Raw genomic sequence first — 16,356 nt, forward strand, 5'->3', positions numbered from 1 at the left:
GTCACTATATAACTCAGGACTTAAGCACCTGCCCCCTCCCCCTTGCTTGTTTCCTTACTTTCCCCTTGACACACTTTGGTGTATCACGGCCCTCTCTGGCTCATATTAGGAAGTTTTTCCAATAAAGGCTGTTAGGCTAGTCTCCAGGGAGGGCGGGTGACGGTCACAACCACGCATTATGGGTATAAAATACTTGACTGCAAGATTAACAGTGCATCAGTCTTCACAAGAAGCTTACACCCTTTTGTGGCGCTAAGCTATGAAGACCAATGCAGACAAACAGGAAAAAAAAATAAATAAATAAAAAATAAAAAATAAAGTAACTTTACGTTAATTACATAACTTTCTGTTGGGGATGTAACATCCTTTGTGGGCTGCTAATTTATAAGATATCATATGAGTCGCTGCAAAAGGATACGTTGTCCTGTTTGTGGTTCTTTCCTGGGGTTTGTTGACAATAAAAAAAAATGTAAATGAACATGGGCCTTATCCTTTAAATGCGGCTTAGGATGGTGCAAAAAAGACATGAACTTCTTCACCCTCGACTTGACAAGGTCACTTAAACCACACCTGTTCAAATACAGCTGGGAGTGGTCAAAAACCTGTCATTTCAAAATGGGATCGTGTCTGTGTGTCTAAAAGATCTCCTCTGTTGTATCAGTAAATGCAGCAGTGAAAGAGGTATTCAGATTCCTAATTTAAAGCTACACTGATTTATGATTTTACATTAACAACAGATCAAATAACTTATTATTATATATTATCAGCAGAATGTAGTTAAAATAAGAAAAGCAAAAACGCAGCAATGCTTCATTCATATTGTTATTATGTACAATATATTATTGTTATGTCATTAACACTATTGCCTTAAAGGGATAGTTTGGATATTTTAAAGTGGGGTTGTATGGGGTACTTATCCGTAGTCAGTGTATTACCTACAGTAGATGTCAGTCGGCATGCCCCTAGTTTGGAGAAGTTGTCTGGAGTCTGACACAGGAGCTAAGCAATGTACTGCTGTGGTTGGGGTCAACAAAGTGTATTTTAGCCACCTAAAAAAGTCCCACCTAAAATAATCAATATCAGTGTAAGTTGCATTGAAAGTATTTTCACTGCTTTACCTCTCAGTCAGTCAGCCCGTTCCGATGGGAAAGCTGGTGACAAGCTCAGTTCCCCATCTATGTTCTCGTCAAAGCCACAAAAACAGTAATTGTAGCATGTTGAACATGGGAGCTGCTGGTCTACCAATGCCACAATCAGTTAGTTCGTTTGTGTTATTGTGGGACTTTCGTGAATCAGAACCAATGTTTTCAAATAGCAAGTCACTTAATAACACAAACTAATAGTTTGTGGCAGTGGTAGAGCAACCACTCCTGTGTACAGCACTATTAAATCACTATTTTTCTCAATGGAGTCTGGCTTTGAAGGAAGCTTGAACGGCTCCATTTTCCTATTGGAAATCACTATCTGACTGAAAGGTAAAGCAGTAAAAATACTCCCAATATAATGTACACTTAAAGGAATACTCCGACGATTTGGGAGTTATGCCCTTTCTCTATCATTTTCATATTGAGACAACATGATCGATATCTTTTTTGTGTCTGTACGTCCAGTGACTGGGTCTCAGCGATTAGCATTGCGGCTTAGCTTAGCGAATACAATTGAAGACTATAGGGGGTCAGTAGCCTACGGCAAAAGTGAACAAATAAATGTTACAGAAACCCTAAAGCTGGTATTTCTACATGTACATTTAAAACAAACATGTTTAAACAATAATTCCAAAAAATGAGAGTCCTTTTTAGTCATTTTAGAAGAAGTTTGATACACGCAACTATAGTGTGTTCACGCCCTGTGCGGAGGGATACACCGGTGAGCAACATCTGCAGCTGGCTCTGGGACAGGTACGCTAGGTCACTCGGTAAAAGCAAACAAAGAGACGACACGGACGATCATGCCTCGAAAATGTATTATTGCAACTTGCAAAAACATTCAAGGCAAAACTACAGGCTAATAAATAAACAACTGAGTTTTGTTTACAGGCCACGTCTGTGCATGTGCCTGCTCACCGGTGTATCCCTCCGCGGATCACAGCGCAGGACATAAGCACACTATAGTTCCGTGTATCAAACTTCTTCTAAAATGACTAAAAAGGACTCTCGTTTTTCGAATTAATGTTTAAACATGTTTATTTTAAATGCACGAGCAGAAATACCAGCTTCAGGGTTTCTGTAATGTTTATTTGTTCACTTTTACTGTAGGCTACTGACCTCCTATAGACTTCAATTGTATTCGCTAAGCTAAGCCGCAATGCTAACCGCTGAGACCCAGCCACTGGACGTACAGACACAAAAAGATATCGATCATGTTGTCTCACTATGAAAATGATAGAGAAAGGGCATAACTCCCAAATCATCGGAGTATTCCTTTAAACTGTTATTGATTGTTGTAGGTGGGACTTGTTTTAGGTGGCTAAAACACATTTTGTTGCTAACCCCTCCACAGCAGTAGACTGCTGAGCTTCCATATCAGACTCCAGCCTGTTCTCTAAGCAGGGGGTGGACTGACTGATGTTTATTGTATGTAATATCCTGTGTATGAATAACTACCTCATACAACCCCACTTCAAATAAACTGAACTATCTCCTTAATGTGTAAACAGCATTTAATTGTGTTTTATACTGTAACAATGCATCGTATTCTAAGCTGTTTTGTATGTAGAATCATAAGTATCTGGTAACTAGTAGTAAAATAAATGTACCAGAATAAATAAAAGTACTCCATTACCCTGACATAAAATAGAAATAAGCATAATATGGAGATGAATTAAGTACTACCTACAATTCTTACTGTAGTACAGTGCTTTCCAGCCCTGAATATATGTACAAAGTATAAAGTTAAAAGACACACTGCGGTTAAATGACTGAACAGAGCTAGTGTGTGCATGTGTTACAGGCCAAGAATAGACTTGCAAATTAAGTATGTGAACTACTTACACTACTCTTGATATAAAAGTGACACTTAATTAGGTTGACAAATGGATACATTCCTTCTTAAACAAACAAAGCACTCCCTGTGGGTTATTTTAAATATTTGAAGGTTACTCTCAAAACGAAGTCCATTATAGACACTTGATGTCTGTCTGTCTTGCTAAACCTTAACTCCAGCAAGAAGACTGAAATTCTGCAACCTTAACACCAGCAAGAAGACTGAAATTCTGCAACCTTAACTTACGATCTCTACTTCCGACTTACAGGTCCTCCAAAGTGACTTTGCCACCAGATTCTATAGAATAGGCAGCTTTATTTCCAGGCAGTAATGTGAACTTTATTAATCTTATCATCCATTAATTTGAGAAGTGCTGTGATTATGCTATAGTGTCTGTGATGTCATTTACAATCCTTTTCCCCTTCAGAGTGTCTTCAGAATGAGTGATGCTGCACCTTATCACCTTGCTTTCTGTAATCTGATTGCTGTGCTTTAACCGACTGGAACAGACACGTGTCAAACGTTGATTTCCATCTGTGTGCTGATTGCTGATTGTATCAAAGCCTGGAAAGATAGGGGTTTTTTTGTTTTTTTTTACATAGTCTATTGTATATTAACATTGGACTGCTTTAGTTATTGAAGTATGTATGTATATCATAAAGTAGTTAGCAACACAAAGACTTGCAGTAAGTGAGACCTTTGACCACCGAAATCCAATCAGTTCATTTTTGAGTCCAAGTAAATGTTTGTGCCAAATTTGAAAAATTCCCTGAAGGTATTCTTGAGATATCGCATTCACAAGAATGAGACCAATGAAGGCAATTAGACTTGACCTTTGACCAGCAAAATCTAATCAGTTCATCAAAGTCAACCTCTGTGCCAGATTTGAAGAGATTTCCTCAAGGCGTTCTTGAGATACTGCGTTCATGAGAATGAGACAGATAAGGTCACACTGACCTCGACCTCTGATCTATGACCACCAAAACTAGTCAGTTCATCAGCATGTCCAAGTGAACATGTATGCCAAATTTGAAGAAAAAATCTTGAGGCGTTCTGAGATATCACGTTCACAAAGATGGGACGTATGGATGGACAACCTGAAAACATCATGCCTCTGGTTGTGGCTATTGCCAGCATGGAGGCGTAAAAAAATCCATACTTGGTTTAATAATTGCCATACAAAAATATTGCAATATTACTCTGTATCAATTTCTCCCCCTCTAATTAATATAGGCATCAAAATTGTTGTCTGGAGAGAAAAGTCAGATTGGTGCACCCCCTCTGTTCCCTTGGTTGATATTATTTATATCATGGGAAATGTAGGATCTCAGGTTTTAAAGATCTCGCCCATACTCCCTGCATGGAACTCATTGCGCTTTCTCGTTCATGTCTAAGTTTAAATGGAGCTATAACTGTAACTTTTACATGTAACATTTACTGTTAACTAAGTGGAGTAGTCTGTGCATATTTTAAATAGTAGTGTTTTTTCAGTCTCACTACATGTCATTGCAGCTTCCTGACACTGACCATTTCTTTTAAAGAACTGTGTGTGCGTCTGAATGTGTGTGTGCTGCATTAATGCTTGCCTCAATGTGAAAACTCACACTGGTGGTGTATGCAGCGTCAGGGTCATCTTCCAGTACTCGGGACAGGCCGAAGTCAGACACCTTACACACCAGGTTGCTATTGACCAAGATGTTGCGGGCAGCCAGGTCTCTGTGGATGTAGCCCAGGTCAGACAGGTAGGTCATACCAGCCGCAATGCCGCGCAGCAACCCCACCAGCTGGATGATGGTGAACTGGCCGTCGTGTCTCTGCAGGCAGGGGGGAAGATCAGAGAGGAGGAGGTAGGGAGAGAGAGTTTTAATGACAGATCAAAAAAATGTGATGGTATAGTATCAGCAGAAAAGATGAGCAGAGTGATAATAGAAGAGATTTTAATCAAGATAGAGAAGAGAGTAAAGATAAGAGAATAAAACATGACAGGGATTGGCTTTTAAGTAATAATCTACAGGATATTCATATAAGCAAATACTGGAGCTGTTTGACTTTGTCGGTGTAACAATGTTAAATCAACTTATATCTTCTTGCAGAAAACTTTCACATTTAATACACTGAGCACCTTCTCTCCTTCTCTCTCTCTCTCTCTCCCTCTCCCCTTTGCCAACACTCATGTCCTGTTATTGCATCTTGCTAACTTGGCCATACTGCATGTCACTAACTCGGCTTCTTCTCCGGAACCTTTGTGCTCCACTGTCTCGCAGGTTAACTCATATCACAGCGGTGCCTGGATAGTGTGTCATTAGTCATAGTTCTACTTCTACTTCTATACTATCATATATTAATATATATTTTCAACTTATTGTACCACAATAGCCGTAACTACAATTATAATATTATTACTTTCATTAATGTTGTTGTAAGCTACTGTCATTACCGTCTGTCCTGCATCTCTCTCTCTCTCTCTGTCTCTCTTTCTGTCTCATTGTGTCATACGGATTACTGTTAATTTATTATGGTGACCTGTTCTGTACGACATCTATTGCACGTCTGTCTGTCCTGGAAGAGAGATCCCTCCTCAGTTGCTCTTCCTGAGGTTTCTACCATTTTTTCCCCCCGTTAATGGGTTTTTTTGGGGAGTTTTTTCCTTATCCGCTGTGAGGGTCCAAAGGACAGAAGGATGTTGTATGCTGTAAAGCCCTCTGAGGCAAATTGTGATTTGTGATATTTGGCTTATAAATAAAATTGATTGATTGATTGAATTGATTTGCTGCTCTAAACCACTGGTGCCTTTCTCCTGACAACAGTTCTCTGATTGTCAAGTGATATGAAGTGAAATGACATTGCTCTCTTGTGAAAAACACATATCAAGTTTCTAGATTTTCACATAAATTGAAGAACTATTCTCCTCGATGAATTAAGAAAATTAGCATTCTCAACCTCACAGAGGATCATTAATTCTTTTGAAAATCTAAAACAGTATTAGCAAAATTATAGTTTTCAAAACTATGCACTGAGCTTCAAACAAAGCTTTTAAAAAGTCATTTAGATGGTAGCAACTTGGCAATACATTGTTTTCATAGTAAGTAGTTGTAGCCATCATAGCTCAACAGAGAAGGAAAAGATCTCCACTTACTCATGAACAGACAACAGAGAAAGCACTTTACACTGAGACAAAAACAAACAAAATTAAAAGCAAACAGGGACCTTGACTGCTTCAGTACTGTTCAACACAAAGCTTTAATACCAACCCTGAGGAAGGAGTCCAGAGAACCGTTCTCCATGTACTCTGTGATGATCATCACTGGTTTGCCTGAGGGAACAAACAGGAACCTTTAGGAGTCTCCTTTTGGTCAACTGCACATCTACAGGATATGTACTACATGTACTTATTTACAAGCATGTTCACCACTGATTACCTGTATATGTTGCACGTGATTACTCGAAGGATGATGACCGATTAAAAAAATATATGTTTGAATGACTAGTTTTGATGCCAAGAACCATTTTGTGATATCAGACAAAGAGCCATTAGTTTTACACAGTTAGCTATAGAGGTACTTGAGGAAGCCTTTTCCTCACAGTAACTGTAGGCTTACTTCAACAGAATGTGAATGGATAGCCAAGTTATAACCCCCCAAGAAAGCTCCCAGCTTCTAACTAAGGGGCAAAATTTGGGACAGCTTTGCAGGTTGTCTACAGCCTACGTGGCGTTACACATACAGTGGATGAAGATTGTGAAGCTCATGTATGTAGCCTGGAAATTAGGGATGTCCCAGTGAAATTCTGGGACCATAGCAATGATAAAATAACAATTTGGCCAATAGCAGATTGTTGTTGTGGTTGTTATTTTGTTTTTGTTGTTATTAATTTCCCTTTCGTGCCAGAGAAACAAAGAAATCCACACTATAAAAAAAAAAAAAACAGAACTGTTTTAAAGTCAGTCAGCCCTTCATTACACTATCTTTTAATAAGCAAAAATTCAATTACGTAAATGTATGAAACACCTTTCAAAATAACCTTCTTTCACATGAACAACATGTTTTTTAAACTGCCACAAAAGCGTTTTTACTATAAATAATATATCATAACTCCCTCTCTATTTTATATTGCTGTGAAATAGCAACAGATGTATCTTTCAAACAGTAGTATTTATTCAAGTTTCTCCTAAAAAAAAATAATTTTACAAAATTACATTGGAACGCATCATGATATCATTATGATTCACCTTCACCCAAATACAATTTTTACTGAATAGAGCTTGAATGCATCATAGTGTAACTCTACAGAGTGGCGCAGGAATGAGACATAGAACCCAGGAATGAGTTAGCATTTAGTTCTGACAGCTCCCTCGTCTTGAAGTCAGTGGGTTTTTTGAATGGATTTTGGGTAGATGCCTGAAATAAGGTCTGTGGTTAACACAAGCTGTAGAGACTTGTGCATTTTGTTCTATGACATAAAATACGGCAGTAAATACCCCATTTGTACATCTTGAAGCCCTTATGTGTCTTAAAACAGAAGGTTGCTAACAAGTGGCACAATGAGACTATAGTGTCATTATGCCGGACTGCACCAAACACAGCTTTACAGCCTTGTTGTGGTGGCACTGTAAAGTCATGTGATTGTGGTGTAGTTTGTTTATAGCCTAACATTAGCTTTTTACTTCTGGTGATTGCATTCATGCTTCAAATAAACATAAAAGTGGTGTTCATTTGTGAAGATTATCTTGCTGAACAAAATGTGTAAATATCATAAACGTTTGTTTGCCATAGAGTTTATTTTCAGCAATAATCCAAAATCCAGTGGAAAAAATCCCATAGGCTTTTTGACAAAGGAACCCTAGTGATGTTAACCCCCGCAGTGGCCTATTGAATGGCATCCCTGCAGCACTCTATGCAACCTCCATCAGAAGTTAGTTCTGGCCACCAGCTACTAACAGCTAACAGTTATTGTAACTAGTTCTCCTCCTGTGGATATCAACACAGATGTTGTTCACAATGAAGAATTACCACAGAAACAATTGAGACATGTACAGCGGCAGACACATTCTGTTTGTAGCGTACGTAACACTTGTTATGTGAGGTAAAAAAAAATTCTTCAGCCATTGAGCTCTGTAGCAGAAACATTTCCTGACTGTGTTATTGTTCACTGGCACACAGTAAATATGCTCTGTTCTTTCAACATCGGATTGTGTTGTTGAAGTGCTCACTGGCTAACTAGCATCAAGAATGACAATTACAGATGACCGCCATCTGCTGGAATGGAAGGGTTTGTTCTGTCATGCAGGCGCAGAGCGTACGTACTGGTTGGCCATTGTCTTTGCAGTGTGTTCATGCGCAACTTCTTGGCTGAGACTCCTTGACGAGAAGCAATGCAGCAGAGGGCTCTCAGGAGGCGCTTTTGTACTTCATAGCTTGCTAATTGCTAACTTAGCATTTTTGTCGAGGCTTCTGCTTTCAGGCCAAGTGGCAAAGGGGGTTGATCGTTGACTGGTGTGAAGGTATGGTAGGAGATAGTGATGTGCAGATCGACCCAGTCCATGAGTCCAGCGGGTTGACCTGCAGGTTGGGTGGTGCGGGAGAGCTTGCTAGAAAATATCTTGGGTTTTGGGTGAATGGGTCATAAAGTGACAAAGCAGCGTTCTGAGTAAGTTATTATAACTTACAGAAATATTGTGCAAGAATCCACCTTTCCCCTTCCCTTCATCTCTCTCTGTTTCTGTTTCTCTCTCTCTGTCTCTGACACAGCAAGCAGCTCTATCATCAGCACTGCTATGCTCAGGCTTTGTGTTATTCAGCTTTTGACCAGGAAAATCTAATAATGTCCAGACATGTTTACATTTTTCCCATCAAAATGTCCTGCAAAAATATTTCCCTCTGCATATATGTAGGTCTAACCCCGTGTCATAAAAGCAAACGTCTCTCTGTCTATATTAAGTCAATTCATTATGCACTTCTGTAACGTCATGTAAACAAACCACTGATCCCATTAGCTGTGTGCTCATATAAACAAACTACGTTACCAGCTATGAGCTCGAGATCATACTTAGACGTAACCACTGAAAAGATGAGTAAGTAGTTGCTTTCTTTCTGTCATTTGTACTTTATTTAAAAGAGAAAACACATATTTTATATTGTGATATTTACTGGAAATGACATACAATTAGCCAGCAGCAGGTAGATTATTACCAGAAACATTTTGCTAAAGTTTGCGCTTTGGGTTAATTAGGGTCCATGATTAATGCTTGTGTTTTTGGGTCGGGTGGGGTTGGTTGGCTCTCATAATAGGCCAGTTGGTGCGGGTTTTAAAGAAAACCTGAGGCGCGCATCAATAGTGGGCTAGTCATATAGCAGGTGGGCGGGTCATGTACTGCCTCAGCTGCAGCTGTACCTACTCGAAACAATTGGGTGCATCCCCCGATGCATTGATTGTGAGTTTACTGTGTCCTTTTGTCTTGGGGAAGATCTCTGTTCATCCCAAACACATCTGCTATTGTCCCAGGGCACCTTATTCTCAAGTTTGGTGAATGTTCCATGGATAAATGTGTGCATTCCTACTTAAAACATATGTTTGTTTGTTTTTGTTTTTTTTTAGTTTCAAGAGCCTTCCGGCCTGGTTTATTTATTTGTTTTTCATCCCACATAGAACATTCACATGACAACCCACAAGAAAGTAACAAAGTTAAAAAAAAAAAAAAAAAAAAAAAAACAGTACGCGGACAAGAAATATAAACAAAAAAGAAGAAATAAAAAAATAAAAAAATAATCAACAAACCAAAAAAAAAAAATAATAAAAAAAGCAATTTACAAAAATAACCACAGTGTTACCTATACATCATTCCTTTACTGTGAGTCATTCATTCATTTGTAAGAGTAGAGCCGTACAATTTACATGGTAGGAAGTAGTTGAAAAAAGGCAATAAGAGTTGGTAGGCTACCCAGCAACTAGCGCTATAAAGGATCACCAAGTCTTGTGGAAACTCTCTTCAGAGCCCCGAAGGGTAAATCTGAGCTTTTCCAGTGCAAGGTGCTGCATAGCATCTCTCCTCCACATTGTGTAAGATGGTGGGTTTGCCTGTTTCCGGTTTAACAAAATCAGCCTACGGGCTAATAAGGTTGTAAATCTGGCCACAATTAGATTAGACCCCCTGAGGGGACTGTTCTCCCCTGCCACTCCAAAGATAGCCAACACCGGGTCCGGGTCTAGCACATGCCCAACGCAGTCCGAAAAGATCTTGAATATTGAGGTCCAGAACTGTGACAGCTTTGGGCATGACCAAAACATGTGTGCCAATGTGGCTGGGTGGACCATGCATCGGTCGCATAGTGGATCTGTATCGGGGTACATTTTACTAATTTTTACTTTGGAGAGATGGGCTCTGTGCAGCACCTTAAACTGTATAAGGCCATGTCTAGCGTATATGGAGGAGGTATGGACATTCCTCTGTGCCTTCTTCCATTGGTCATTTGACAATTCTAAACCCAAATCTTCCTCCCAAGCAGTTTTTAGATGGTCTAGAGTGATCTGTGCCTGTGCAGATAATTGGTTATAAATGAACGATATCACTCCTCTAGTCGTGGAGTTAACAGAAAATAATACGTCCAATTGAATAGGATCAGGAATATTTGGGAATGTGACTGTGTTGGACTGGATGTAGTTCCGGATCTGAAGATAAGCAAAGAAATGTGATGGTGGTAGGTTAAATCTTTTACATAACTGATCAAAGGAGGGAAATAAACCATCCATGTACAAGTCCCTCATTCTACTGATCCCATTACCGGACCATCGTTGGAACGTGTTACTTTCCAGCGATGGGACAAAGTGATGGTTTGGAGACAGGGGAGCCAAAAGGGATCCCTCCCGCCAACCAAGACTGTGTCTCATCTTGGTCCAGATCTGCAGCAACTGAGCCACTATGGGGTTCTGTTGGGTATAGTCGTGAGGTATAGGGAGGGGGGAGAACAACAGGGCACCCAACAATGTGGGTCGACATGAGTCCTCCTCAATAAGGAACCAAGCGGGCCGGTCATCTAGCTCTCTGGACCTGTTCCAGAATGAGAGGGTTCTTATGTTACAAGCCCAGTAATAATATTGAAAGGTAGGGAGGCCCAACCCACCAACGCATTTTGGGCGCTGCAGGAAAGCCTTCCTGATCCTTGGCTTTCTTTTGTTCCTCACAAACTTAGAGATTTCACTGTCCAATTGTCCAAAGAAAAATTTGTTTAGCACAATGGGAATACATTGGAACAGAAACATAAACCTTGGGAGGACATTCATTTTTACAATATTCACTTTTCCTGCCAGGGTCAGTGGGAGGTGAGACCAACTCCCAAGGTCTCTAACTGTACGTTCCAAAAGTGTCTTAAAGTTCAGCTTGAACAGGTCTGAGTATGTTATGTCAACCGTCACCCCCAGGTGTTTAAATGAGCCTTGTACCACCTTGAATGGAAATTGGGAGTAGGATATTCTCTGAGCAGGTATGTTGATTGGAAATAGCTCACTCTTAGAGAGGTTGAGCTTATATCCAGAAACTCTACCAAATTCCTTCAATAGGGACAAGATGTGTGGGATTGACTCAACCGGACTTTGAACATATAAGAACAGATCATCTGCGTATAGGGAAGCCCTATGTTCTCTACCTCCCCTGTGTACACCTTGAAATTGACCAGAAGATTGTAATGCAATTGCTAGGGGTTCAATAAACAGGGCGAACAGCAGGGGGGAAAGTGGGCAGCCCTGCCTAGTCCCTCTGTGAAGAGGAAAAGGGTCTGAACGGATGTTGTTAGTCAGGACATATGCTTGGGGAGCCTTATACAGGAGTTTGACCCAGGAAATGAATTGTTCGCCAAAACCAAACTTTTTCATTGCAGTAAACAAAAAACCCCACTCGACCCTATCAAAAGCCTTCTCAGCATCCATTGATATCACTATCTCTGGGATTGTTGGGTCTGGGCTAGGGGAGTGAATGATACTGAGAAGTCTATGGATATTTGAAAATAAAAATCTGTTTTTAATAAATCTGGTTTGATCTTGTGAGATCACTGACGAGAGAACTCTCTCCAGCCTGAGGGCCAGTGTCTTTGCCAATAGCTCGGAGTCAACACTGAGAAGGCTGATGGGTCTGTATGAACCTGGTTCGAGTGGGTCTTTGTCCTGCTTGAGTATCAGAGAAATGGAGGCCATATAGAAGGTGGGGGGGAGTGTCTTATCAACCCCTGAAAATGATTCATTGAAAACGTCCAACAATAGGGCAGAGATCTGGTCAAGAAAAGCTCTGTAGAACTCCAAAGTGAACCCATCTGGACCTGGGGCTTTAGAGCTCTGCATGCATGAAAATGAATGATTTAATTCTTCCACGCTAAAGGGTTCATCCAGCATGGCCTTATTTCCGTTTGAGACTTGTGGGATAGGTAATTTGCTAAGAAAAGATTCCGCCTGAGTGGTGTCTACCACAGATTCTGAAAAATATAATTGAGAGTAATATTGTTTAAATACAGTGTTTATTTCCCTTGGGTCTAAAGTGGCTGCTCCATTGCTGGTTTTAATTTCAGTTATCATTTTAGAAGCGGCGGATTGTCGTATCTGCAAAGCCAGGAGTTTCCCTGTCTTTTCGCCATATTCATACGATTTATGACAGGAGCGCAACAGCTGCTGGGCAGTGTCTCCTGTGGAGAGAAGGTCGAACTCAGTTTGGAGTACAAGCCTTTGCTCAGCAAGATCTGAGCTGGGCATAATTGAATAGCGGCTGTCAAGTTCAATAATTTGGTCTGTAATGTTAGAAATGCGCTCCCGTCTACGTTTGTTATCCGTGGAAGAATAATATATTATCTGACCACGTATAAAACATTTTAAGCTTTCCCACAGTACACTCCTTGAGACTCCACCCACATCATTTGTCAACATAAAATATTCTATTTGTGTTTTAATAAACTCAGAAAATGAGTTATCTGATAACAGGAGATTATTAAAGCGCCATGTTCTGGTTCTATTGAAATTGGTGAACACCATTTTCATCACATGGGGAGCATGATCAGAGATGACAATGGCCTCATATTTGCATTCCTGAATTAGAGGAAGCAGTTTACAATCAACCAAAAAGTAATCTATACGACTAAATGATTGGTGGACTGGGGAAAAAAATGAGTAGGTTCGGTCTGAAGGGTTTTTAAACCGCCAAGGGTCCGTGAATTTGTAAGTAGAGAGAAATGCCTTAATGCATTTGGCCGACCTCGTCAGAGGCTGGGTAGAGGTAGCTGATCTATCCAGGCTGGAATTCAAAACACAATTAAAGTCCCCGCCTAAGATGAGATAATATTTATTCAAGTCTGGTAGAAACGAGAAAAATGTGGTGAAGAATTTCTCATCATCAAAGTTAGGGGCATATAAACTCGCCAAAATCACTGGGATGTCGTACAAATGACCAGCAACCACTACATATCTGCCAAAGGGGTCTGCGTTGATGTATAAAGGGCTAAACTGGAGTTTATTATTGATTAAAATAGCTGCCCCTCGTGATTTCTATGTAAAGTTCGAGTGAAATATTTGTCCTACCCAGTCTTTCCGAATGCAAAAATGGTCCTTATCAACCAGATGCGATTCCGAAATAAATGCAATGTCAACCTGTAAATGTTTGAGATGTGATAAAACACGGGTCCTTTTTTCAGGCTTATTCAGCCCCTTTACGTTCCAAGATGCGTAGCATATTGAATGCCCTTCTGATAAGTTAAGACTAGTCATGGTACATTATACGTTTCAGACAACACTTGGAGAGAATGACCATAAAGTAAAAATAAGATATGAAGCTCAGTGGTTATGAAACATAAAAAATATACAAATACACTTAAACATTTCTTCACCTCTCCAGGGGTGTTAAATGTGTGGGGCTCTTCTTCAAAAATCACACGCAGTTTCCCCGGTTCTGGGTGAAAGAATGTAATATTCTTTTCATAGAGGAGATGTTTCACCTCCTTGTAGGCGGCTCGACTCTTGGCCTGACTTCTCGTCAGATCCTGGACAAATCTGTGCCGGCGCCTGGAGGTCTTTACCCTTGGCCCACTTCTCAAAGCGGGTCTTGTCCTGGTACCGCAAGAACTTCATTATAAAGGTGTGAGGTCCTCTGTCCTCCAGCCTGTCGCCGACACGATGCGCTCTCTCCAGCTCTGGTTCCATCTCGAACAACTCGGTGCCAGACAAATCCCTCAGTAACTTGGACATGAAAGCCACTGGGCCCATGTGGTTCTCAGCTCCCTCCGGTATGCCAAACACTCTCGGGTTAGAGTGTCTGGAGAAAGCCTCCAAGAACTCCAATCGTTCCTCCATCTTCTCTATCTTTCCTTGCAGTTTTGTCACTTTGGGCGTTACATCATTTATTTTGGTGAAGTTTTCCCCCAACTTCGCCTCGTTGTTCGCCACTCGTATCTCCAGAGCTGCAGCCTTGCTGGCGTCTCACCGGCGCGACACACTCCTCCACTTTAGCATTAAGTTCCTCTAAAATAGCGTCGCAGATAGAGTCTTTGATGGTTTGGGTTAGAGTGTATGTTAAGGTGGCAAGCCGGGCGTCCAGGGCTGCCATGGTTATCGGATCTTTGTCCATGCTGAGTGATTCTGTCTCGGTGACACCGCACTTGCCTGCTGCTGCTCTAGTAAAGTGTTGTTTAATCAAGGGTTGATTTGTTTTTTCCCTGCGCGGCGGCATCAAGCTCCCGTTTCAAAATGTGGCGCGTCAGGCTATTTCACCACTATTAAACAGCCCAGTGGCTTACTGGTTCAGGGAAATGATTTTGTTTGGCGGAGCTCTGGCTCATGGCGTCCTCTTCACGCCGCCATGTTTCACTGACCAGCTTTACATTCTGTATCACACACACACACACACACACACACACTAGGGTTGCCACCTTGGATTTGTGAAAAAAAGGGACACTCGACCAAATGTTTGAGGCGGAGGGCTTGGCCATTATTACCAGTTCAGACTGACCAATGAACATGAAATTCGGACATAGGAGACCAGATTTGCCNNTTGTAAAGAAATTCGTCAGGTTTTTATTTTGTAGACAATTGATCTGTATTTATAGCGTGATGGGATGACAGCACAATGATGAGTGTGGTATCAGTGGAAAGCTCTGCTCCTGCGCTTTCATATGATATGCGTGGCATTTCTCTGCAACCCTGCATTTGCGAGTAATCCATCCAAGAGTAATGTGTGTGCAAAGCTGTATGAAAGCTCTGTTATACATCATTTTAGTGTAACTTTATCATTTTTTTTCGCTGTGAAAACATTCAGAAAGCTACGATTCCGCTGTTTCACTTGATATGCGTGGTTTCTCGCTATGACGCACAGTCGCGGAGAAAAACCATAGAGAAGAACAGGTGTGAATTTGGACGCTCTATGCGTCGTTCTGGATGGACTCCTTGGCCTGCTGCTGCTGCATTTTCCCCAAAAAACGGGACAAATTGTGTCCCGGGAGAGATTTTTTTTTTCCCGGGACAGCTGATGAAAAAAGAGAACAATTCTGGGAAAAACGGGACGGGTGGCAACTCTAACACACACAGAGGCCCTGCTCTCAGTGACGTATGTTTACTGTTAATTATCATGCTCATTAACATTCCAAATTTTCTGGTATTATTTCGCAGTCAGTAATACTGAAAACAACTTTACACTTATACATAATTTCAGCTTTAGCGTACTCTGGGTTACCACTCCCTCCAGGCGAATGACATTGGGGTGGTCGAACTGGGCCATGATGGATGCCTCAGCCAGGAAGTCCCTCTTCTGCTTCTCTGTGTATCCTGCCTTCAGGGTCTTGAGGGCCACTGGGATGTCTCTTTTCCCTGGGAGTCTCATACGTCCATAACACACCTCCCCAAACTCCCCTTAACACACACAAGAATTGTTCCAATTCAGCACAAAATAAATAAATCCCATCTTTAATCTACTCCATTGTATTTAACATGTTCTGTGCTCAGCTGCACTGCCACCACCTTTTTAGCAATTATTTTAAATGCGTCTGAAGTTAATTTGCTATGTTAGATAAGAGAAACAAATCCACTTAAAGGCTGTATGTTTACTAGGGCTGTCAAAATTGCTCAAAAATGACATTCGAATATTCCTTCTAAAAATAACTCATAGGTTCGAACCATTCAGATTTTTTTTTTTCGCATTATGTCCACAAGAGGGCAAACTAATACAAGGAAACATACTTGTATATGTATTAATACAAGGAAACATAACTAGCCTACTTGTNCCCGTCAGGCCACACCGCTCGCGGAAGCGCTGCAAATAGCCTCGAAGCGCCGAGAAGCGAAGCCAGTTTCCTTTCGGCGCCCATGTTAACCGATTGTGTCATCCACACCGGCTGCGCCGCGCAGCTCCGTGGC

At 41.0% G+C, this 16,356-nt stretch overlaps 1 protein-coding gene across 1 annotated transcript in view; it reads right to left on the reverse strand.

Moving 5' to 3' along the window:
- Positions 1 to 16,356, reverse strand: part of epha8 (eph receptor A8) — a 343,673-nt gene that overhangs the window by 20,368 nt on the left and 306,949 nt on the right. The window contains exons 14-16 of the mRNA XM_050038788.1: positions 15,667 to 15,852; positions 6,234 to 6,295; positions 4,587 to 4,796 (exon numbers count right to left, since the gene is read on the reverse strand). Of these exons, the coding sequence (XP_049894745.1) occupies positions 4,587 to 4,796; positions 6,234 to 6,295; positions 15,667 to 15,852 (458 nt within the window). The remainder of the gene's footprint in view (positions 1 to 4,586; positions 4,797 to 6,233; positions 6,296 to 15,666; positions 15,853 to 16,356) is intronic.

This window comes from Epinephelus moara, chromosome 24 (assembly GCF_006386435.1).
Source record: "Epinephelus moara isolate mb chromosome 24, YSFRI_EMoa_1.0, whole genome shotgun sequence".
In the NCBI taxonomy this organism is placed as follows: domain Eukaryota; kingdom Metazoa; phylum Chordata; class Actinopteri; order Perciformes; family Serranidae; genus Epinephelus; species Epinephelus moara.